This window comes from Panthera leo, chromosome D3 (assembly GCF_018350215.1).
Source record: "Panthera leo isolate Ple1 chromosome D3, P.leo_Ple1_pat1.1, whole genome shotgun sequence".
Lineage (NCBI taxonomy): Eukaryota > Metazoa > Chordata > Mammalia > Carnivora > Felidae > Panthera > Panthera leo.
The window spans coordinates 44661889-44688464 of record NC_056690.1 but is presented as its reverse complement, the minus strand read 5'-3'; the positions used below and the strand labels follow the sequence as shown (position 1 = coordinate 44688464).

General features: G+C 36.9%; 1 protein-coding gene across 3 annotated transcripts in view; it reads left to right on the top strand.

Moving 5' to 3' along the window:
* ABHD3 (abhydrolase domain containing 3, phospholipase) overlaps positions 1-26576 on the top strand; it is a 61276-nt gene that overhangs the window by 23383 nt on the left and 11317 nt on the right. For 2 of the 3 annotated variants that reach the window (XR_006195194.1, XR_006195195.1), the window contains exons 5-8: positions 4664-4776; positions 8859-9032; positions 10548-10596; positions 10676-10841. Coding sequence is in view for 1 of the 3 variants with exons in the window: in XM_042910348.1 (XP_042766282.1) it covers positions 4664-4776; positions 8859-9032; positions 10548-10596; positions 10676-10841; positions 14346-14524 (681 nt within the window). In the remaining 2 variants the exon portion in view is untranslated. Of the gene's footprint in view, positions 1-4663; positions 4777-8858; positions 9033-10547; positions 10597-10675; positions 10842-14345; positions 15156-26576 lie in introns of those variants that run through there. The other variant, XM_042910348.1, reaches the window with a different exon arrangement.

Below are 26576 nucleotides of genomic sequence, written 5' to 3'. Positions count from 1 at the left end.
CGTTTCTAGACCAGAAAAAAAACCCGTTTTTAAATGAAATTTGTATTTTAAAACAAATGACTTCTAAACCAGGACAGGAAAATTCTCCTGCAGGTTAGGGAGAACTCAGTTGTCTATTTTTTGGAAGTTGATTAAGGATAGATTATATGTAGTCCATAGATAAATACAAAATATATGCTTTATTCTTTTCCCATCTGTTACGTGTGAATAATTAAGAATTCATTTTACTTCATTATTCTCTTTAATGACTTGTTAAAACTAACCTCTAAAAGCCATTAAACAAATTACTATTGTTTCTCTGTGATCATACCAGCAGTTGAAAAATCTTGGTTTGTAATTATTTCAAGTTATTACAACTTATAAAATATTTATGCCTGAACATCTGCTGGAAGGTTATCTATAGATTTTCTTCACTTTTCCAGAAAACCTTTTACATCCACATGTGAAAGGAGTTTTCACCATCCAGCTGAATCCTGTGAGGTCTCCCTTAATCCCTTTTCTCATTAGATATGGCTTACTTTACCTCTGTTCTGGAAGCATGGAAAAAGACAGGAATTACTGCAATAGGATTAGTTGCTGGTTGCATTAGTAGCCCTAGCAACTGAGAATTAACTAACGTTTTGTCTAAAAAGCCGCTAGTTATATTTTTAGACCTGAAGGAAATGTCTGCCAGCCCTGCCGATTCAATGTATTGGCCCCCTTAGTGTCTTTGCTATGTACCCTGGATGAATCCTTTCTTTAGTGAGACTCAAGTCCTGTGACAAAAGAAGGGAAATGATAATTCCAATTGGAACCATCAAGTAGCAAAAGGTCTTGTGATATAACCACATAGTTTTGCATATCAGAAGTTACTCATCAGGTCTTTTCATTTTTCAGTCCTGTGTATTTCAGTTCGGTTTGGACAAGTATTTTCTTGACTGTCAGAGATAGAGGCGAGTAAGATAGTAATAGTACGGACCAGGAGCAGACTGGCTGAGACAATTAGGGGTAGAATTGGGAACGGCTGTGAGGTCATTGGAGACCAGGGGCCAAGTCTTTCCTTTTCTCTGACATTTAATCAACTCATGATTTCATGCCTTGACAGTGAAGGACACTTGGCAGATGAAGTTCACGCAGGTAGTAAGGATAATATGAGGCCAGCAACAAGACAATAGTGGTGTCTCACTGACCTGAATTTGTACCTGTGAAGAAATAGGAAAAAACAGAGCTGGAAAAGCAGCTTGACATATTGTGGAGGGCCTTGAACACATGGCAGAAGAATTTGTCCTTCAGTCAGTCATCAGTGGAAAGCTAATGAAGAATTTTAAGCAAAAATACTGTCATGATTAGAGCTAGAAATGCTCTTTAGGAAGATTAATCCATCAGTGAGTGGGATATATGATAATGGATGGTTATGAGGAAAGACTGGGAGTTAACTAGTGAAGAGGTTACTGCGGCAGTTCCAGTGAGAGGTGGAAAGTCCTGGCAGCCAAGACAGCAGGTACCATACCTTTGTCACATCCTCACCTTTATGGCACTTAACCATTCCCATGCACGGCTACCTGATGGCTTCTACCTGAAAGCACTCACATCTCTTTGACTGGGGCCTCTCTAGCTACTGGAGCCTGCTGGACTGTACTCCGGGCCAACCAGGAGTTAACAGCCTCCAGGAGCAGCCTTCAACCAGTGGCTGAAGGGAACTAGTGGAACCCAGCTATCTCACCACTCATTTGGATAATTTTGAACCACATTCACACAGTCTGCCAAAGTGCCTCAGAGGATTGGGTCCCTGTTGCCCACAGCCACAAATTGTTTGGTCACATATGCTTTATTGACTTCCTACCTTCCCTGACACACTTCACTCCTCTACTGGTGCTCCCTGCTACCACCTTCCAAATAAATTGCTTGCACTCACATCTTGTTTCAGGGGCTCTTCTAAGGGAATCTAATATACCAGGCCTTTAGTAGAGTGGAAAGAAGGGGTTTCTGGCATTTCCTGCAAAAGACACTGAGGAGGAAGAAACTAGAGGATTTGGCAGTTTACTGGCTATAAGATTAAGGGAGAGGGAGAAGGCATTGCCACCGACAGTTTTAACTAGGAAAATATAGGTGTCATTTATTTTTAAAATGGGAAGTTAGGGGGCACCTGGGTAGCTCAGTTGGTTAAGTGTCCAACTTTTGATTTCAGCTCAGGTCGTGATCTCACAGTTATGGGATCAAGCCCCACATTGGGCTCTGCACTGAGCATGGAGCTTGCTTAAATTTCTCCCTCTCTCTCCCTCACCTTCTTCCTCTCTCTCCCTCTTCCTGTCCTCTACTCAAGCACAGTCACACTTTCTCTCTAAAAAAAAAAAAAAAAAAAAAAAAAAAAAAAATGTTAAGGGGCGCCTGGATGGCTGAGTAGGTTAAGCGTCTGACTTCAGTTCAGGTCATGATCTCGTGGTCCGTGGGTTCGAGCTCTGCATGAATAGACTCATATGTAATAAAAATACCAAGGAAGGATTTCTTCACCTAAATTCTTGTGACAAATTGTGCAGTCACTATGAATGAGCATGGTAGTAGATATTATTCCATTTAGATTTTACAAATGCATTTAAATCAAAATATTTTTTAAAGTATCTCATCTTAGGGGTGCTTGGGTGGCTCAGTCGGTTAAGTGCCTGACTTTGGCTTAGGTCATGATCTCATGGTCTGTGACTTCAAGCCCTGCATTGGGCTCTGTACTGACAGCTCAGAGCCTGGAACCTGCTTCAGATTCTGTGTCTCCCTCTCTCTCTCTCTGGCCCTTCCCTGCTCGTGTACTGTCTCTCTCAAAAATAAATACATGTTACAAAGAATTTTTTTTTACATAAATAAATAAAGTATTTCAGCTTAGCTGATATATTTATGATTTACATAAATAAATAAAGTATCTCGATTAGCTGATAAGGTATACCAGGAGTCATTTAACTTCTCTCAACTCAGTTTCCTGTATAAAATAGACATAATAAGGGAACTTTCTCAGGGTTTTGTTTTGTTTTGTTTTTTAAATAATTTTTTAATGTTTATTTTTGAGAGAGAAAGAGAGAGCACAAGCGGGCGAGGGGCAGAGAGCGAGGGAGACACAGAATCTGAAGCAGGCTCCAGGCTCTGAGCTGTCAGCACAGAGCTTGACGCAGGGCTCAAACCCACAAACTGTGAGATCATGACCTGAACTGAAATCAGAAGCCTAACTGACTGAGCCACCCACGTTCCCCTTCCTCAGGGTTTTGTAGACACAAATTTAATTATTTAATAATTGTTCACCATTGTAAATCTTGTTAGGTTAACTCTCTTGTTTGGAGAGTTTCATATTTGCAGACCTCAGAAAGATGATAGTAGGCAATGTGTAGTGTTTTAGGCTTGAGATTAGTTGGAGGAATCATTAAAAACTGTGGCTTTCTCAGGCTTCTCATTAACAATTGAATGCTGAGCGAACATAGCCTTCCTATTCCGATCATGGTTTATTGGAATAGTAGAGTCAGGATGGTACAGGTAACTGTTTTTATTAAAGCAATGTTACCAGATTCCTCTCCATGTTATTCAATTTCTAGTTATTTGGTCTCACATATACACACACATATTCATATACGCATTCTCATTTATTCTACAGAGAGGACTGCCCTCTCCTCCCACAGCTCAGACAAAGCATTTGTGAAGCTTTCCTGCCGGAAACAGAGCCCTTATTGATGAAGTTCACATGAAAAACATTTGTTTCAATGCATCATGTATTGAGGCATAATCACCTTTACATAATATAACATTTTAAGTGTTCGTTGCAGTGTAGTGCAGCTGGTGCTATATGGATATATTATTGTAAAACAACATATTTAATAAATCCAACTGGACATTCCTTTATCGAGAGTGAAGGCAGTGCCAGAAAACCACACTCACTCACTGGTAGACAACACTCAGGATAAAGAAAGCAGTTCCCGAGGCACCTGGGTAGCTCAGTTGGTTAAGCACCCGACTTCAGTCATGATCTCGCGATTCGTGAGTTTGAACCCCACGTCGGGCTCTGTGCTGACAGCTCAGAGCCTGGAGCCTGCTTCAGCTCTCTGTCTCCCTCTTTCTCTACCCCTTCCCTGCTCATGCTCTGTCTCTCTGTCTCTCAAAAGTAAATAAACATTGAAAACAAATGTAAAAAAAAAAAAAAAAAAAACAGTCCCCCAGTTAGAAAGCAGCCACAATTAAAAATTTTCGTGGCATTATTGTAAAGTCTCTTTTGTTTGCTTGTTTTTTTAATTAATCAATTACTTTGGTTTTGTCAGGCATAATTTTTTTTTTTTTTTTTTTCAAAATAAAAGTGTAACTTTTCACTGTTTCTTTCTAAATTGATCCTGTTCTTGTTAAATAGGAGACACATTTGAGTTTGGTACTGTGTATTCTATTTAAGGTATTTGTATCAGTCTTGCCCTATTTTTGTCAAGCCTTCCTTGCATGACCAAAGTCTTCTGGTCAGTGCCAACTCAGATCGTGTTGACTTTGTATGGAATATGTGTGAACTGCAAGATATGAATATGATAAATTATTATTTTTCATAGTATGTGCAAACAAAGGTTATTTTCTCATGTTTATGTCTTCTTGATCTTTTTACATTTCTGCATTATGCAAATCATTAGCCTCATAATTTTAAATTTTGTGCTTTACCTGTCTCTGCTTACAGACACCAAGGACTTACTGTTGTGCTAACACTGAAGACTTGGAGACAGTTATTCACCACGTGCACAGTCTGTACCCTTCTGCTCCTTTCCTGGCAGCAGGGGTTTCAATGGGAGGGTAAGGTTTTTCCTTTCTAAAATGTCTGACAGGGGTGGCTCATTTGGTTAAGCTCCAACTTTTGGTTTCAGCTCAGGTCATGATCTCAGTTTCACGAGTTCAAACCCCATGCCAAGCTCTGTGCTGAGACCATGAAGCCTGCTTGGGATTCTCTCTCCCTCGCTCTCTCTCCCTCCCCCACTTGTACTCACTCTGCCTCTCTCAAAATAAATAAAATTTAAAAAAATGTTTTTAATAAAATAAAATGAGAGAGAAGTGGACTTACAGACTGCTTCTTTCAGAACTCTATAAACTACATAGGCATTTTAAAATAAATGTTTGATTATTTTTGTCTTATTTCACCATGTATGGTTGAATGAATGAAGTAATTAATTCAGGTGACTTTTAATTTTTCCTTGGCAACCAGTTTCTGTGGTGAAAAGGATACAAGTATCTCCTTGGGATACTAGGATTTTGTGAGCCTGAAGGCTTATTGGAATCCCATGATGTTGATTCCCATCACTCGACAGCTGCCATGTTGACCTTCAGATTCCCTAATGTACTCCCAGCCGTCCTTGTAAGTGCGTCCTCCAGCACCACACAGGAAGCTGACCTTGTAGTCTGACTTTCATCATTCCAGTCATAGAAGTAATCACTTCTTGCTCTCTCCAGCTGAAGAGACCTTCAAAACTGTTTTTCTCCAGGTGTGGTGTTTTTGTTTGTTTTGTTTTGTTGCTGGGCAGATGGACCTACCCTGGAATGCTCTCCTAGAAACTATGAAGTTTTATTGTTAACCCTACTCCAGCTGCTATTTTAAGCATATGAATATTATAATTTGTGCTTCTTGCAGTTACATTGAGGATTATTTGGAACATTTATGCCATGTTTACTCATTTCCACTAATAATTGTTTATCTTTTTTTGTTCTAGTGATTATGAACTTAATAATCAGGCAAAATTTTAATTATCTGGCATTTTACCATGCTTAGATTCCCTAAGCTCTTGTCCAGAAGTGCTTTTTTAAATCAGCAAACACATGAGATAGAAAGTGTATTTTTTCTTAATTTTGTCATTGATTTATCTGCCATTTCAATTTTCAGGACATCTTAGGAGTATATTTACCTGAAAATGAATAGGCTTTACAAATGATAGATTCCGAAAAATGGTCTGTAACCACAGCTTTTTAGATTCTGAAAAACATAAAACTAAGAAGAAAAGAATACATTTCTTACATTAGCATGGAAGGTCTGACTTGACCTACTAAAAAGGAAGAAATCTGAATCAGTGCAGAAAATCCAGGCAGAATCTGTGAATTGTGCTCAGTGTACTTCTCTTTCCTTTGCTCCATAATGTGAGCCATAGAGGACAGGGTGCCAGCTGAACTTTTTCCCTTAATCATATAAATTCTTGACTTTTTAAAGGCCAGACCTTATATAAACAGGCCCAGATTCTTTATTCAGAAGCTCCTGGGAAATGCCTATTCATGTCCCTTTGAAGCCTCAGTGCCTGAAGGCAGAACTTGACCATTAGCCTTTGCAGCTGATTGAATATTAATGTCTTGTAAATTGTTTGAAGGAAGCACCCTTTCTAGTTGCCTAGCACTGTGACACGTTCCCAAGTGGGCTTACCACTTGAGGATGTTTTACAGCTTGACACATTTTTTTTTCTTTTGGAAATGCAACAGACAAAAATGTAGTCTGTTGAAGATCCTAACGTCCAGTGCCCTTGTAGACTGGATTAATCCCCATACCTGTGATGCCTGTGACCCAGTAGGGGATTTAAGCCAGAACTGAGTCTAGCCAAGGAATCCATGTCATTCTAGACCCAGTCAAGTTTCAGTCTCCCAATGAGATGATAAACAAGCTTTAAAGAATGTATTTAAAATTCAGATAAAAGTGAAGAGAATAATGATCTCCCATATATACTAATAAGCTGGTTTCAATAATAATCAACCTTCTTCATACAGCTTCAATAATTATCAACTCACAGATAATCTTGTTAATCAGTCTTACCCTCCATTCCTCCCCAATTCTGATTATCTTAAATAAATCTCATCTATCATGAGATTTATATCATTTATAAATATTTCAGTAGGTAATTTCTAAAAGGTGATTTCTCTTTAAAGCACACACACACACTGGTATCAGACCTGAACAAAACTAACAGTTTCTAAAAATCATCAAGTCAAATATTTTGTCAGTGTCACATTTCTTCGACTTTTGGTTGGTTGGTTTTACAGTTTGAGTTAAGAACCAGATAAGGTCCATAATTAGGGTTGATATGCCTCTTAATCTCTTAATTCTGGATTCTTTTCTCTCTCTCTCTGTGTCTCTCTCTCTCTCTCTGTCTCTTTTCTTTTGGTGAAAAAATGGAGTCCTTTTTCTGTCAAAGTAAAACAAACTGTTTTGGAGTAACATCTTGGTATTATTTTGCTCTTGAATAATAGCCAAGGAGTATCCCCCCCTACTTGGTCATGAATACTACCGATCCTTCCTACTCCTGAGAGCTTCCCTTCCAACCCTTCCAATTTGCCCATTATCTTACTGACATGCAGGCACTCTCTGACTTCAAAACAAAGAATAGGGCCACCAAAACTAAGAACCTAGAATGAACCCTTCACAGAAGAGTAAACATTATTCTTTAAATGACTTAGTGAACCATAGAACCTTATACCAGGAGTACAGTCATCATCATCATCATCATCTTATTATTATTATTATTATTTTAGGAGTACAGTCATTATGAAGAGTCATTTGCAAAAGCAAAACAAAAATCTCCACTTTTGATTTAAAACCTCATCACACTCACTCTGCAAGCCAGTTGGTTTGGGAAAGAGAATGAGACAATTTTTACCCATTTCTCCTATTTCACAACCTCGGCAATTAGAGAAATAAAGAATGGAAAATACAATGAGAAGCAGAATTTAGGCTATCGTCCCTTTTTTAGTTGGCAATGGTAAACTTCGATTTCTGACATTAGTGTTAGATTAAACCCCATTCTCGTTCCTTTTACCAAAATAGAACTAGATTAAAATTGGGAAAATTGATGGAATCAAAGGAAAAGTGGAAAATGTGTGATAGATAAGGACAAAGAATAGGAAAGAGTAGGAAGAGAAAATAAGTGATTTGGGGGCCAAAAGCTCTTCCATAACTCAGAAAGTCTAACTCTACACTAGGAAGCCCTTTCGAGACTTACTTTAGAGGGCAAGGGCTCAGAGGCAACCAGGATGCCCACACAGACCCATTACTCACAATCTCCAGGGTTAAACCCAGACATCTGTAATAGTTCTGAAAGCTCCACAGGTGATTCCAATGTGCAGCCACATCTGAAAAACCACTCCTTCTTGCTCTCTCATCTATGCCAAGGGTTGGCAAACCATGGCTCGCAGGTCAGATCTGGCAATCTGTCTGTTTTTGTACAGTCCAAGAGCTAAGAATGGTTATTATATTTTTAGATGATTGAAAAAAAAAACAAAAGAAGAATAGTTCATGTCATGTGAAAATTACGTGAAATTTATTTAAATTTCATCCATGCAGAATGTTTTGTTGGAGCACAGCCATGTCCATTCACCTATATATTGTCTACAGCTGCTTTTGCAATACAATCATAGAGTTGGGTATTTGTGACAGAGACTGGCCAGGAAGGCCTAAAATATTTACTGTGTGGCTAATTATAGAAAAGTTTGCCTGAAACACCCCTCACATACTAAAACTAAACATTCACCTAGAGACTGAGGTCCAAAGATTTGTATATTTTTAATCATTATCATTATCATTTTGTTATCAATATCATTTTGATAATCTTATGTGGCCTGGACATTAGAAACATTCCGTTGGGAGCACCTGGGTAGCTCAGTCGATTAAGTGTCCGATTCTTGACTTCAGCTCAGGTCACCATCTCACAGTTTGTGAGTTCAGGCCCCCTGTCGGCCAATGCGCTGATAGTGCAAGCCTGCTCAGGATTCTGTCTCCCTCTTTCTTTGCCCCTCCCCCGCTTGTTCTCTGTCTCTCAAAATAAATTAAATTAAGCTTTAAAAAAAGAAATTAGATGTCTGGAGAGATACAACAAATTCATCACTAAGTTTCCTGTTTCTCCCCATTTTAGTATGCTGCTTTTGAATTACTTAGGCAAAATTGGGCCAAAAACTCCATTGAAGGCAGCTGCAACTTTTTCAGTTGGTTGGAATACTTTTGCTTGCTCTGAGTCGTTGGAGAAACCACTCAACTGGCTGCTTTTTAATTACTATTTGACAACCTGCCTCCAGTCTTCAGTTAATAAGTGAGTCATCTTTTAACATCTGACATCTTCAAACTTTTTGGATTACATGCCCCAACAGAAAAAAGTTGTAAAGTATAACACTGCTAATACTTGTATATTTATGTTTGCATTATATGCATTTACTAACCCAAATATTCTTTGTTATAAATATATACAAAAAATAAATATTTTAAGTATAAGCTAAAAATATAGGTAAAAGTTGTAATGTTTTCTTTCTGTATCCCAGTGCACTGTCTTGTACAACCTGTAGGGTATGTGTCCCCACTTTGAAGATCACTGTTCTAAATTATTCTAAAGGACTAAAAGCATTAGCATTGAATGTGTTGAGTAACATTATACTCTGTTTCCCTAGTTCTTCTACCTATTGCAATCTTATCAGTACCGAATTCTTTCCTAGGTAGTAAGCAATGTTATTAAGTGTTATTAGTGCTGAATAATGTAGTTTCTTAAGCACATGCTTGCAAACATGATATGTTTTAGAAGCTTAGGAAAATGCACTTGGATACTCTCAGCCCACACATTTCTTAAGATTATCAGAATACTATGTTTGCATTAGTTTTTCTGGAATTGTTTGTGTATCTTCTAACATTTAAATTGGTGTGATAACAAAGAACAGAGGTGTCTCTGTTTCTATTTTGATGACTGTTACCATCTATTTTTAGGTGAATTGATCAATGTAATATAAATGCTAAATAAAAAGTATAGTTAATTGGTACATGACTTCTTGAAAACCATAGCTATCCCAAAAGTTGACATTAAACATTGGATTAAACTTAACCTACTTATTAAATTACAGATGTTGAGTATAAAATATTGATTAAAATATTTAAAAATTAGATCACTAATTACTCATCACTGAAATGGGGCACAGTAGTAAGAAAAGTGAATGATCTGAATTAAAGTATCAGTTATATAAGAAAAATGATCACTATTTAGGTTTGCCTGGCTGGCTCAGTCGGTAGAGCATGCGACTCTTGTTCTCAGGGTCATGAGTTCAAGCCCCACAGTGGGTGTAGAGCTTACTTAAAATTAAATAAATAAATAAATAAATAAAATATGTTTAAAAAGAAAGAAAAATGACCACCAGTTAAAAAATAATCACACAAAATATAACTTTTAATTTTCAATATAGCAACTTAAAAATAATGTCTTCAAGTGGTTTATCCAATTCAAAGCTTCTGGCTTAAGTAAGGCCTTTTGGCCAAATTGATTTAACAGCAACAGTGTGTAGGTACAAGTTGTTATGAAACGATATTTACATTTATTATTACAAAACTAGTTATAATATCTTTCAGTAAAGAAAAAAGTACTCTTAAAAAATGTCTTTAGGATAAATATCAATGTACTTAAGTCTGATTAAGTAAATAGTTACTGAGTACCAACTTTGTGCCCTAACATAAAACAGTGTTAGACTGTTTTGTTATTTATTATTTTGTATTTTAAGTCTGATTGAGATAGCAATATCCTCAATTTTTTTTACCTTAATTTTTTACCTTTAAAATTATTTTGTTGCAGGCACCGGCATATGTTTGTAAAACAAATCGACATGGATCATGTCATGAAGGTAGGAGAGAAACTTTATTTAATATTTTTATTTCCTCTTTGGATTCCAGGAGTAGAAATAATCTGTTTTTATTTTTCAGGCTAAATCCATTAGAGAGTTTGATAAGAGATTCACTTCAGTCATGTTTGGATACCGAACAATTGATGATTATTATACTGATGCCAGCCCTAATCGTAGACTAAAATCAGTAGGAATTCCAGTGTTGTGTCTGAATTCTGTGGATGATGTTTTCTCACCAAGTCATGGTAAAATTAACTTGTTTGTATACATTTTGACATGAATTAACTGGGTTCTTTTTAAATTTTAATTATTTTTGAGGGAGACAGGGAGAAGGCACATGCACGCCAGGGCAGGGAAGGGCAGAGAGAGATGAGGACTGAGGATCCGAAGGAGGCTCTGTGCTGACAGCATCGAGTCTGATGCGGAGCTCAAACCTGTGAACCATAAGATCATGACCTGAGCCGAAACTGGATGCTCAGCTGACTTAGCCACCCAGGCACCCCTGAATTAACAGTTTTAAAACACTGTTCTCTTTAAGAAAATACAGTAATGAGAAGTAAAATATCAGACATATAAAATGTTTTCCACTGGAATAGAAAAAAATTACTAAATACTCATAATTTATATCTAAATTTCTGAGATCACTTTAAAAAGTTTCACAGACGCTTATCTAGTTAATTGTGAGAGGTTTAGAATCAATTATGACTGAAATATTTTGCTTGTTCTCATTTTTTATAACTTGTTCTTCTGTAATTTTTTTTTTTTTAACATGTATTTATTATTGAGAGACAGAGACAGAGCATGAGCATGAGCAGGGGCAGGGCAGAGAGGGAGAGACACAGAATCCGAAGCAGGCTCCAGGCTCTGAGCTGTCAGCACAGAGCCTGACGTGGGGCTCGAACTCTTTGCCTTACAAGTCTATTGTCATCACTTGGCTTTTCTTCCTGAGCTTCTTAAGCAGAAGACTGACATTTTTTCCCCCTTTTAACCTGGAAGAAAACTTGAGACCTTATAAACATGACATCCTTGAATATCTCAATGAGTGTAGCACATTCGGTCCCATCTGAAAAGAAACAGTCTTTGTTTTCCCCCTGGATACCGTATAAAAAAAATTATGCCCAAATCAACTTTCTTGCCCTCTTAATTTAAGAAATATGGAATTTGGGGGGCGCCTGGGTGGCTCAGTCAGTTAAGTGTCCAACTTCGGCTCAGGTCATGATCTCACAGTTTGTGAGTTCGAGCCCCGCATCAGGCTCTGTGCTGACAGCTCAGAGCCTGGAGCCTGCTTTGGATTCTGTGTCTCCCTCTCTCTGCCCCTCCCCTGTTCATGCTCTGTCTCTGTCTCAAAAATAAATAAAACATTAAAAAAATTAAAAAGAAATATGCATTTGGTAGCAAAGATATATATGCATGGGCTGGTATACTGAAGCAATACAAGATGATTAGAAGTCATCATAAGGATCAGTAGACTCAATCTCTAATTTTTTTCTAATGAAATTTCACAAAGCTTTTTATACATTTTTGTTCTCATTTCTCCCCTAAACACTTTAAAAACATATTCCCAAGTACTTCATTAAAAAAAAAAAATTAATCTGATTACAAACACAGCACATGTGTAGTGTCAAAATTTCAGAAAATCCCCAAAGTGTATAAAAATAAAAATTACCTATCATCTCTGCAGGAGATGTCATTTTTATATGTGATTTATGATTAATCACAAGTAATTTTAGATGGCTGGAACTTTTTGGCCTTTCACCACATACCAAGAAATGAAACAGTGAACTTTAGTATTAGTTGAATTGCATGGTGGTTATTTAGCCTATATTCATTGGATTAAGAAAGTCTACTATTTCTCCTTCTTTTTTAATATTTCACAGACCCTTCTTTTACCAACAAAAACTTCCCAGCATTTTAACCTGCCCCATTTGATTGAAATTTAAACTCATCATTTCCTATTCTTTCCCAAGCCCTTAAGATAGTCTTGCCACATTGAAATAGGAGACAATTGTCTGCATTCTGAGAGCGCAGGCAGCCAGCATCTTTCACATGACTCAAACGTGGCACAGCCTTTTGTTCTTCTGGTATGTCTGTAACTATCGGTGTTATAAATTCCTGAGTGTATCCAGAGTGTGAAATTGGAGCTCATAATAATTTCATCAGAGGCAAATGAAGCATTCTAAATTGAAGCCTTTAATGTGAGGTGAAAAAGGAAAAACAAAAATAGTATGTCATTTCACCTGCCCCTCCCCTTAAGCTCACACACCTTATCCCAAGATAGGAAGTACTCTTCTTTAGGTGGGGCCGGCTAAGGATAAGAGTTCAGAACCCCTTTGGGCAAGGGCTTGGCTTGCCAGGCCTTGATTTAGAGTCTCTAAGTTTATTCTTCAGGGAGTGTTGTGAAGGTCAAACAGAGCATCATCTGAACAGGCAGTTTGGGCACAGCAGCAAGACCCTTGGAAGGGTCTCAGTTCTCCTAGAGTGTGTCAGCTTCCTTTCCTTCATTAGAAGGGTATGGGGGTAGGGAGATCTTACCTTTAATTAGCTAATTTACCTTTAAGACTCTACCCAAGATATGAAGGTCTAAATACTGCAACAACCACGTTACCTTAATTAAGGAGATAAGATTTAGCAGTATCTGAAATTAAAACACTTCTTATGCCAGGTAGTGATTCACTATAGATCTTAAATAAAAACAGTTTACTGAACTCCAAGTGTGGGAGAAAGAAATAAGAATAAAACAACTTTAATTCACATCCTTTAATAGATTTTGTAGAGTATATGAAAAGATTGTCATTGCGAGTGAATTATTTAAATATTGCAACTATATTTTCAAAATAAAATTTTTCTTTCTCCTTACTATGAATAGAAACTCAGACAAGGAAGAAAAAGAAAAATCACCAACGTTTAACCACCCAAATATAAACACTGTTATCACTTGGGAATATTTTATTCCACTCTTTTTTGCTATCTGTATATATTTTTACTACATAAATCGTTGTTTAATTTTGAGTCCTTAATATTGCCAACAATTGTATTGGCCCCTCAGGAATCTAACTTCATGTAAAATTAACCAAAGTCATACATAATGAATTTATAACTCTTACAAAGGTGAGAAAATTGTTATTGCTTTTTTGTTTTTCCTGGTGTAACACCTAAGTGGGAATCTTATAGCATAATGTAAGTATTCACCATTCCTTGCATTACCTTACTTTAATTTCTCAAAACAAGACTAGGCCTTTTTATACTTTTATGTTATGATTAAACACTTGGATTGATTCTTCCAAAAATGATGGTTCAGTACGTAACTGTAAACATGATCTGTTATAAGAATGCATATGGCTGTGGGGAGCCTGGGTGGCTCAGTCAGTTAAGACTTTGGCTCAGGTCATGATCTCATGGTTCATGAGTTCAAGCCCTGTGTCAGGCTCTGTGCTGATAGCTTGAAGCCCTGGAGCCTGCTTCAGATTCGGTGTCTCCCTCTCTCTCTGCCCCTCCCCCCCTCAAAAATAAATAAATATTTAGAAAATTAAAAAAGAAAAAGAATGTAGATGGTTGATATAAAGTAGACTTATTCCATTAGCTGTACTAATTACAAATATTTATTTATGTAATGGTGTTTCAGTTTATAATGATTAGAAATGATAAAAGCATGCACTATTCCTAACAGGAACCAGTAATAATTATATATTTTCCTTTCTCCTTTCCTTCTCTTACCTCCCCCCTTCCCTTATCTTTTTTTTTTCCCCAAGCTATTCCAATTGAAACTGCCAAGCAAAACCCTAATGTTGCTTTGGTCCTTACTTCTTATGGAGGCCATATTGGTTTTCTGGAGGGAATCTGGCCAAGGCAGTCCACTTACATGGATCGAGTCTTCAAGCAGTTTGTTCAGGCCATGGTGGAGCATGGACATGAACTCTCTAGCATGTAGTTGTTTAGGTGCATTTTGTCTGAACTACCATGTAAAGGCAGCTCAGCTTAGTGCACAAATCTTAACTACTGTATATAAAGCAGATATGCCAGCAGGTAGTGAAGAGGTCCAGAATGACTTGCAAAAACTTTTTTGGGGAAACAAAACAACTTTGTAGAAAGAAATGAAATATAGATTTAGACTGTAACTTATGTAGATTTTATTTTTACTATGCCTTACCAAGTATGACCTTAAATAAAGTAGTCAAACATGGAATCGCACTTAACCAAAACTATTGTGTAAAAAGATTTTAATTCCTCAGGGTTTTAATTTAGGCCAGTATTTTTTTAGATGACTCATTTTAGGTGATTTAATGGTACTTTAATAACTGTTAAGAGATTTGGGTTATTTGAATGTAAGTTATAAGTTGGCACATTCCTAAGGGTATTTATACCCAATGATGATAATGTGAAGACTGAAATAAGATAAAATACAATGTGCTAAATCTTTTGTGTATTCTAACTTTGAAAGGCAGATGCAAAAATGTTATATTGACTTCTATACATGCTCTTTTACTCTGATAATATTAAATTAAGGCTGACTTATGTTTTATAACAATTATACTTTACATGCTTATTTTTAAAATAGTATATGTGCATACATATATATCAATATATTAAAATAAATTCTATCATTTTAAATTGTTTCTTTGTAAGTCTTTATAAAAAAATAATCCCTAGAAATTAATTTATGATAATTTCATGAATGCATTAGTAAGAAATATTAAAACTGTTTTGTTTCACTGTTCCCAGAATATGGGGTTCACATCATTTGTACTAATTAAAAATACTTTTAGCTTCGGGAAACTTGTCTAACAGTGACTTAGGAATTATGATATTTAACTATCTTGCATAATTAAACGTCTTCAGGTAGACCAGGGCTGGTGTGTTACTGGTGTCATCAAGGACTCAGGCTTTTTCTGCCTCCTCTCCATCCTTAGCAGAGGGGCCAGTTTCTCCAGAACACAGGATGTCTGCTGCAGTTCAGCCATCAGGTTTGTGTGTTCAGAGAAGGAAAAGTGGGAAGGATGGGGCCAGACATATCAGATATAAGACTTGCACTTATAACCATTGGCTGGAACTGTGTCACATGGCCATCCTGGTTGAGAAGGAAGGTGGGAAATCAAGTATGTCAACTTTTCCATTTGCAGTGTAGGCAAGCAAGGGAGAGGGGATTAGAAATGATTGTTGGGCTAGCCAGCCCAGAGTGATAGCCTCCATACCATTCAATATCTTTTCTGGTTTTTTGGGTTTTGTTTTTTGTTTTTGTTTTTGTTTTTTACTATTTCCACCTATTTGCCCAAGTATCACATTAAATGAACCATGTACAAACAAGCATACTAACACAAAGTTGTTTCCTAGAAATGCCACTTTTTGGAGAGTTCCTGATAATGTACTTGTAGACTCCCTTATAACTGCGTCTAGGATGATAGCACTGATAATACCAGAGCTTTGTTTGTCTGTACAACATATATTCTGATTCAATAGTAATAATTTCTTTCAGTCTGTATGGTTCATGTGGAACTGATCCTGCCTTTCAGAGCTTTCTTCTAAATTTTAAACAAATTATATCAAGAAAATTGTCTACCCATTGGCCAGTGCTAGAATTGGGGAGGTACCTCCTTACCTCCCTCTACATACAAAAATTAATTCCAGCTAGATTAAAGAGTTAAACATTTTTTAATTCCATAAAAGTATTAGATGAAAACATGGGAGGTTATTTTTATTATTTTATTTTATTTTTAATTTATTTATTTCAAGAGAGAGAGAGAGAGCACATGTGAGTGTGGGAGGGGCAGAGAGAGAGGGAGAGAGAATCCCAAGCAGGCTCTGTGCTGACTGCAAAGGGCTCAGTCTCACAAACCATGAAATCATGACCTGAGCCAAAATCAAGAGTCAGTGGCTTAACCTGACTGGGCCACTCAGGTGCCCCTATTTTTATTATTTTAGAGTGGAGAGGTCCTTCTGAAGCAAAATATAAAAATCAGAACCCACATGAAAAGAAGTGACAGATATGATTACATGAAACATGAAAACTTCAGTTCTATGGGGAGCCCGGGTGGCTCAGTCAGTTGAGCATCTGACTCTTGATTTCACCTCAGGTCATGATCCCAGCGTTGTGGGATCAAGCCCCACGTCAGGCCTTGTGCCGACAGCACAGAACCTGCTTGGGATTTTCTCTCTCTCTCTCTCTCTCTCTCCCCTTCCCCTACTCACTCTCTATCTCAAAATAAATAAGCATTTTAAAAAAAGAAAAGGAAAACTTCAGTTCTACATAAACCACCATGAACAAAATTAGAATACAAATGACAGAGAAAAACACTTGCAATACACACTAGGTTAGTATCACAAAAAGCTAAGGAACTCTTAAAAATTGGTAATGAAACACGTGATAGAAAAATGGGCAAAGGATATACAAAGGACACTCACAGAATAATAGCCAATAAATTTATTTTTAAAAAGGTGGACAATCCCACTAATAGTTTAGGAAATGCAAAATTTAAAAACAAAGAGATTCATGACCTTGAGATTACAAATTTAATAACATACAGGATTAATAATATATAGTGTTGGTAATAGTATGGGGAAATACTTATTCAAATAGTTGACAAGTATGTAAATAAGCAACTTCTTGGAAGGCAAAACATTTTGACAGCATTAAAAGACAGGCAAACATCTAGAAATCCCAATTTGAAGAATCTATCCTATAGAAAAGCCAGCAAGGGTATGTAAAGATACAGGTTCATTGCAGCCTACACACTTAGAATAACAACCTATTTAGTGGGAAATGAGTAAATTATGACATTCACCCTTACATAACCATGGAAAAGAAGGAGATAGCACTATATGCACTTATTTTTTTTTAATTTTTTTTAATGTTTATTTATTTTTGAAGGAGAGAGAGACAGCGTGAGCAGGGGAGGGGCAGAGAGAGAGGGAGACACAGAATCCGAGGCAGGCTCCAGGCTCTGAGCCGTCAGCACAGAGTCCAATGTGGGGCTCGAACTCACAAGCTGTGAGATCTTGACCTAAGCCGAAGTCAGATGCTCAACTGACTGAGCCACCCAGGTGCCCCTATATGTACTTATTTATAAAGATATTTCTGATACATTATCTAATGAAAAACAATTTGTTGCTTCATATGTATGGTATGATCTCATTAGTATAAAACAAAAATTAAACACAGCTATACAGACCTGTATGTGTGTGTTAGTTATAATGAGATGAGCATTTTCAAGTGTTGATTCTTTTACGTGGAGGATAGACTATTCTCTCCAGCTATCTCTCCAAACAACAGCAAACAACTCTCCAAACAACTTCTTTCTGAGAAAGAAGTGCTGTGCTGTATTTGTTTCTGCATCCCAACCACTTAGCATATTGCCTGAAACAGAGTAAGTTCTTAGTCAACACTAGTTGAGTAATAGTGTATAAGAATGAAAATACTGCCTTATAAGCCAGCTCCCTGTTTTAAAAAGTTAACTTTATGAAAAAAAAAAAAAAAAAACAGTTAACTTTATACATATGTAATTTTCGTCTAGCTAGCTCCTCATGTTTCTGTTGCTTGTTGTCATTACCAAACATTTATCCAGAGCCTTCTTACACAGCACTGTACTCACATTAGGAATACAAATGGATACGTCATTTTCCTTTCCTTTTTTTCTTTTTCACAGAATCCCATTCATTTTTTATATCTTTTTTATAAGAACTTTTTTTTTAATGTTTATTTATTTGGGGGGAGGGGGGTGGAGGAGCAGAGAGAGAGGGAGACAGAGAATCCCAAGCAGGCTCTGTGCTGTCAGCACAGAGCCCAATGTGGGGCTCAAACCCACAAACCATGAAATCATGACCTGAGCCAAAATCAAGAGTTGGACGCTTAACCAACTGAGCCACCCCGGTGCCCCCATTTTTTTATATCTTAAATTCAGTAAATACACACACAATTTTATGGAACAATAGTTTCTCTTACTATGTACAATATTCATAGTGTGATACACTCATATATTGTAGCCTATCCAGTTCTAGTCTGGTCTATCTCATCCTTTTAACTACCCCATTTTCATTTTTTTTTCCAAGTAGGCTTCATGCCCAACATGGGGCTTGAACTCATGACCCTGAGATGTGAGTCACACGCTCTACCGACTGAGCCACTCAGGTACCCCTCCCATTTTCTTTTTTAAAATGAAAGTAAGAAAATGAAAATCTTATTAATTCTTAAATCTGGGGGATAAGTGTACTGGGTTTACTATATTATTCTCTCTACTTTTGTGCATACATTTTTTTTATTACTTTTTAAAAATTACTCTAAAAATGCACTTTTAAGACCCACTAATGGGTTGTAACCTATAGTTTGGAAAAGACTGGAATTCTAGGAGTTACTAAAAGTTAAAGAAAGAAGTCACTAGTGTATATGGATGTTGTCACACTTAGTTTTAACAGCTTCTTTACTTATTGGCTTTCCCCTAGCAATCTGTAAATACAGTGAAGACAGGAAACATATCTTCTTTACTCTCCATTTTATCCCCTGGGGCAACACAGTGACTGCCTCATATTAGGTTTATTTTTCTTTTTTAAATTTATTTTTGAGAGAGAGAGAGAGAGAGAGAGAGAAAGGGAGAAAATGAGCAGGGAAGGGGTAGAGAGAGGGACAGAGAGGATCCCAAGCAGGTTCCCTGCTGTCAACACAGAGCCCTACACGGGGCTCGAAACCATGAGATCATGACCTGTGCCATAATTAAGAGTCAGATGCCAACCTACTGAGCCACCCAGGTACCCCATTATTAGGTTTATTTTTTTTAATGTTTATTCATTTTCGAGAGAGAGAGAGAAACTGAGCACTAGTGGGGGAAGGACAGAGAGAGAGGGAGACACAGAATCCAAAGCAGGATTCAGGCTCTGAACTGTCAGCACAGAGCCTGATGCGGGGTTTGAATCCACGAACCATGAGATCATGACCTGAGTTGAAGTCGGACGCTTAACTGACTGAGCCACCCAAGTGCCCTATTAGGTTTATTATTAATAATACTTAATAATACTTGAACCAGACCCTGACTGATGGAATAGTAGATTTTACATACAAATCAAAAGTAGGGAGAGGAGAGATTATTGCAACCACTCTCCACATTAGAACATCTGTTAAAGCAGCTTGTCCCCTACTGACATTACAGTCAAAATGGTAATTTTTAATTAATTTAATTAAATTAATTAATTAAATTAAATAAATTAAATTAAATAAATTAAATTTAATTAATTAATTAATTAATTAATTTAATTTCACAGTTGCTCTGAACCTAACAAAGCGCTGGTCACAAGGTAAGCACATAACTTTTTAGAACTTAATTTGGAATCAATGAGGACAATCTGCAAGGTCAGGTGATAAAGAATACTTAGGAAATTGGCTATTTAACTCCAGTTCTCACTTAAAAGACAATATTTTGGACCTAACCTTTTCTGAAAACAAGTTAAGACAGACTAGAAACTGCTGTTCCTTCTCCTACAATACAAAATTGACACTAGCAATGATACCCAATGCAGTAAGAATCATTGTATATAACTGATTTTATTGTTTTGCTTTTAAATTTTATCTCTAAACAAAGAGACTGATGTTTATATATTCATGGGCTTTATGATGATAAAAATTATGTTTTATGCTTTCATTATATGCATTTTAAACCTGTGAATTATTCAATTGTGCTATTTATCTCTACCTTCAATACTATAACTACGAGATACTTTTTCTGGCTCTATCCTTCAACCACCTAAATGTGGGGATTATTTTGAAAATAGTGAAAGGCAAGAATTTGACAAGAATAATTACCTCTCTGGATATCTCTTTTAAATAAAGGAAATTTTTGGGGTCCCTGAGTGGCTCAGTCAGTTGAGCATCCCAACTTCAGCTCAGGTCATGATTTCATGGTTCGGGAGTTAGAGTCCCAGGATGGGCTTTGTGCTGACAGCTCAGAACCTGGAGCCTCCTTCAGATTGTGTCTCCGTCTCTCTCTGCCCATCCCCTACTTGCGCTCTCTCTTCCTCTGTGTCTCTCTCTCAAAAATAAAATAAACGTTAAAAATTTTTAAATAAATAAATAAAGATAATTACTTGGATCAAGTAACAAACATTTCACTTTCAGTTAAGACCATGACTCAGTATTAATTTATTACTGGACATTTGTGCATTTGCACTTTCTAGAAAGGGCTATCTTCTTCTTCCCCACAATGAGTTAGATACTTGTACCCAAATTTTATAAACAGTACAATAGTAGTATCTATCTTATTCATACTTCAGGTTTTATTGGTGATCATATTACTATGGACTCAATATCAGCTGGATATTAATAGATAGGCTAGCAGTATATTTACAGATAAGAATGATCACAGAAGAACATTATTCTGCTTTAAACTGTCAACCTATTAATTGGTGCCTATAAATTTTATAGCTGGGTCTTTTTTTTAAGTTTATGTATTTTTTTAATGTTTATTTTTGAGAGAGAGAGAGAGAGTATGAGCAGAGGAGGGGCAGAAACAGAGGGGGACATAGGATCTGGAACAGGCTCTGTGCTGACAGCAGAAAGCCTGATGCAGGGTTCAAACTCACAAACCCTGAGATCATGACCTGAGCCGAGGTGGACACCTAACAACTGAGCCACGCAGGTGCCCCTACTTATTATTTTTTTTAAGTTTATTTTAAGAGAGAAAGAACATGAGTGGGGAAGGGGCAGAGAGAGAGAGAGAGAGAGAGAGAGAAACAGAATACCAAGCAGGCCCCGCACCAGCAGCACAGAGCCCAACCCCACAAACTATAAGATCATGACCTGAGCCAAAACCAAGAGTTGGACACTCAACCAACTGAGTCACCCAGGCGCCCCTTCATTTACTTGTTTTTAAGTATTCTATACACCCAACATGGGGCTTGAACTCATGACCCTGAAATCAAGAGTCACACACTCTTATGACTGAGCAGACGGGTCCCTGTGCCTGTAAATTTCAAATACCCATATCATCTGCTTTACTTTGCCTATGAGCACACATAAGCATTTTAGAAAATTTTCTCTATTTTTTCCAAACTCAAAATGAAGCATGCAAAGTACTTAACTCCCATACTCTGATTATAGTTTATTTCTCCTAATGCTATACAGTAGTAATTCAGTTTGGCCTCTGAAACCTCTAGGTTAAAAGAGACACTTTACCAGAGTTAAAGGGACACTTTGAGAAACAGGAGGTAGAGGGGTGCCTGGGTGGCTCAGTCAGTTAAGCATCTAACCTTTGATCCCGACTCAGGTCATGAACTCACAGTTTGTAAATTTGAGCCCCAACTTGGGCTTTGCACTGATGGCATGGAGCCTACTTGGGATTAAGTCTCTCCACTCTGCCCCTCCCCTGCTAGTGCTCTCTCTTTTTCAAAATAAATACATAAACTTAAAAAAAAAAAAAAAACCCATGATGTAGATATAACATATCTATTATTGTAAGTATTATATATATTTTCATGATGTATATTCTTGAATATATATAAAATTTTTAAATGCCTGTTATACTCTGTATTTACTTAAATCCATTTATAATCATTAATTATGGTTCCTAGTATTTTTTAAAATGTTTATTTATTTATTTTGAGAGAGAGAAAGAGAGCACTTGAGCATGCTCATGGTCTCGAGTGTGGGAGGGGCAGAAAGAGAGGGAGAAAGAGAATCCCAAGCAGGCTCTATGTTTTCAGGGTGGAGCCTGCTGAGGGGCTCAATCCCACGAACTGTGAGATCATGACCTGAGCTGAAGTCAAGAGTCAGATGCTTAACTGGCTGAGCCACTCAGGCCAGTTAAGCACCCAGTCCCTAGTATTTTAAAATCATTTCTTGGAAAAGATATTTGGACTTGAATTCAGAGCATTTGTGCTGGATTCTTGGCTCTCCTACTAATTCACCATTTGACCTGAAGCAAATAATTTATCCTTTTTAGGCTTTAGTTTCTTCATCTATAAAATGCAGAAGGTGATGTCAATGTTCAGAGTTAGTATGAGGATTAAAGAGATAATATGTATGTGAAAGTGTTTTGTGAGCTATTAAGAGCTATAGAAATGTAAGAAGTGGCTATGAAAAGATGTGTATTATTATAAACCAAATCAAACCTAATGACATGTTAGTACTAATGTAGCTTTCTCTATCAAAAACACATTGGTGGGGCGTGATTCTTGATCTCGAGGTCACGAATTTGAGTCCCACCAACACATTGGGTTCAGTGTAGAAAAAAAGTCCATATTGATCTGAATGGTCACGTTAACTTGATTCCTTGGCTAGGGTGGTGATGCTGCTGGGGAGATACTTTGAGGCTATACAAATATCATGTTTCTGTTTTAACTTCTCTGCCCATTCTTTGGTGGATCTTGCCTGCAGCAATTACTGTGGTGTTCTTTTTTTTTTTTTTTTTTTAAGTAAATTATTTGTTTTTGAGACCGTGCAAGCAGGGGAGGGACAGAGAGAGAGGGACAGAGGATCTGAAGCAGGCTCTGTGCTGACAGCAAAGAGCCTGACATGAGGCTTGAACTTTCAAACCTTGAGATCATGACCTGAGCTGAAGTCAGATGCTCAACCGACTGAGCCACCCAGGTGCCCCCAAAGTGGTGTTCTGATGGTGATTTTCTATTCCCCATATTCCTTCTATGTTTAAATTTGGAATTCTTCAGAAAAGAAGAGCTGTTGCTTCTTTTTCCTCCAATGCCATTTCTTAATTCACTTACCGGTATCAGTGGGGACTCATGGATATTTGTTTACCACTGCTAGATAATTTTCCCAAAAGAAATAAAAACATGTTCATACCAAAACCTGAAATTGCTTTATCTGTTTATATGTTTATAGTAGCTTTATTCATAGTCACCAAGAATTGATGGTGTTATAATTCTTTGGGTTAGAATTCAGTACTATCATTATTTCAGTTGTTTCAGCTTGGTTTTTTTCTGGTTGATTTCTATGTGTCTTTGATATACTGTTTTTGTTTGTTTTTAAGCACTCTGGTAGCACAAGATCTCTAGGCTCATCTTGTATTTCCACTACTCCAGCCCTGAAATCAATTAGTTCTCCAGGGAGCCCTGGTTCCTTTAAGAATAGGATTTAAAAGCTAAGACCTAGGGGTGCCTGGGTGGCTCAGTCGGTTAAGTGGCCGACTTCGGCTCACGTCATGATCTCAAGGTTCACATGTTCAGGCTCCATGTCTGGCTCTGTGCTGATAGCTCAGAGCCTGGAGCCTGCCTCGGATTCTGTGTCTTCCTCTCTCTGCCCCTCCCCTGCTCACCCTCTGTCTCTCTCTCTCTCAAAAATAAACATGAAAAAAAAAAAAAAGCTGAAACCTAGATGATATGCTCATTGCTACTGGGCCCCACTGCTTGTAGCCCCTCTCAATGGAGTTGGGAAAAAAATCCTATATAATACATACACATATACATCTAAATGTATCTATCATCTGTAAATAAACAAGAGTCCATATTGATACCTCTGACTCCAATTTAGCAACACAGAATTAATTCTAGCTTCCCACTCTTTCCTTATCTGTAACTCCTTTCTCCCAGTGAGAAATATGTTTCTGATTATCTGTAACATATTTACTTATTTGTTGAATACAAATAAAATAGATTATAAATAATATTATTATTAATATTGGAAACCAGGATAGCAATTGTTACCCTTTAGGAGAGAATAGTGACTCATTTGTGATACATATGGTTTGTGTACTTATGGTTACGTATGGTTGCACATGGTTTGTATACTTTTCTGTATGTATGTTTACAGAAAGTTATAAATTCCTGACATTTAAGAATGGCAGGCTGAGAAAAAAAATATTGCCAACGGTCTGACCTTGTCTTCTATTTCATCTTTGGTTTCACAGGAATTAAATTAAGAGGAAACTAAAATTCTCTTATGTTTTAAGAAATTATTTATAGTTGATTTTTGAACAATACAGGTTTGAATTGTGTAGGTCCACTTATATTCAGAGTTTTTACAGAACAGTACGTAAAGATATTATTTCTTCCTTATTATTTTCTTTAAAAAATTTTTTTAATGTTTATTTTTGAGAGAGAGAGAGAGAGAGACAAAGCATGGGGGGGGGGTGGGGGCAGAGACAGGGACACAGAATCCAAAGCAGGTTCCAGGGTCTCTGAGCTGTCAGCACAAGAGCCTAATGCAGGGCTCGAACTCACGCGCTGTGAGATCATGACCTGAGCCAAAGTCAGATGCTTAACTGATTGAGCCACCCAGGTGCGCCTTCCTTATTATTTTCTCAAAAACATTTTCTTTTCTCTAGCTTACTTTATTGTAAGAATACAGTAAATAATACATATAGCATACAAAATACCTGTTAATCAACTTTATGTTATTGGTAAGGCTTTCACTCAACTGTATGCCATTAGTAGTTAAGTTTTCAAGAGTCAGAAGTTATATTCATATTTTTTACTGCTTGGAGAGTTGGGGGTCCTAACCCCTGACCCCCTTGTTCAAGTATCAACTGTATAGATCTTCAGCTACACTGAGAAAGTAATTATTAAGTGTAATGATTTTGTGAAGAAAATTGTAAAACTTCCTAAGAAAATAGAAAGAAGACTTGACTTCCATAAATTCAAATATATATATACATACATATGTATATATATTCAAATATATATATATACATACATATATATTTGTATATATATATATTCAAATATATATATATATACATACATATATATTTGTATATATATGTACACATTCTTTTTTTTTTTATTTTTTTTTAACGTTTATTTATTTTTGGGACAGAGAGAGACAGAGCATGAACGGGGGAGGGGCAGAGAGAGAGGGAGACACAGAATCGGAAGCAGGCTCCAGGCTCTGAGCCATCAGCCCAGAGCCCGACGCGGGGCTCAAACTCACGAACCGCGAGATCGTGACCTGAGCCGAAGTCGGACGCTCAACCGACTGAGCCACCCAGGCGCCCCTATGTACATATTCTTAAGCTTGTGGTGAATACAGTAATTTTCATTGACAAAATAAAACATTTGTTGCCTCTTTTGGAAAAAAAAAGACTTGAATAAACCAAGAAACATGTTTCAGCATAACAAAAAAATGAATGGTGTACATTGTTTCCAAATTAATTTATAGTTTTAATTAAATCCCAATTAAAATCAAAGTAGAATTTATTTAGAAATAAAGCAATTCTTGGGGCGCCTGGGTGGCTCAGTCAGTAAGCATCTGACTTCAGCTCAGGTCATGATCTCGCGGTTCGTGGGTTTGAGCCCCGCATCGGGCTCTGTGCTGACAGCTCAGAGCCTGGAGCCTGCTTCAGATTCTGTGTCTCCCTCTCTATCTGCTCCTCCCTGACTCACACTCTGTCTCTCTCAAAAATAAACATTAAAAAAATTTTTTTTAAGAAATAAATAAAGCAATTCTAAAAGTTGTCTACAAAAAGAAACAGAACAGTCAAAAATATTTTTCAAAGAAGGAAGATATGGTACCATCAGAATTGAAAGGTGAATTAGGTTACAGTTAAATAGTTATTGGTGCAAAATTTTTCAGATCACTAAAACAGAATGGAGAACTAGAAAGAGACCCTAATATATATTAGAATTTAAGTAACCAAAAGCACAGTGAGGAAAATGGTCACAAGGCATGGATAAACAATTCACATATACGTACACATATACAACAACACAAAGAGCTCTTACAATAACAATGTTTAACCACACTTGTAAATGGTAACTAAAACTATGAAATATTTTTAATCTATCAGATTGGCAACTATTTTGAAAAGTTTAATGCCATGCATTGGCAACAGTGAAAGGAACCAGACACTCTCATACACTGCTGCAAAATGTGTAAAGTGGTGGAAATCTTCCAACGTTTTGATTCAGAAATCACTTCTAAGAATTTATCCTTCAGAAACACTGGCACATGTAAAATAACAAAATAAAAAAGGACAGAGTTATTTAATAAAACATTGCTTGTAATAGCAAAATATTGGAAACTATAAACACCATTAGGAGAAAGGTTAGATTAA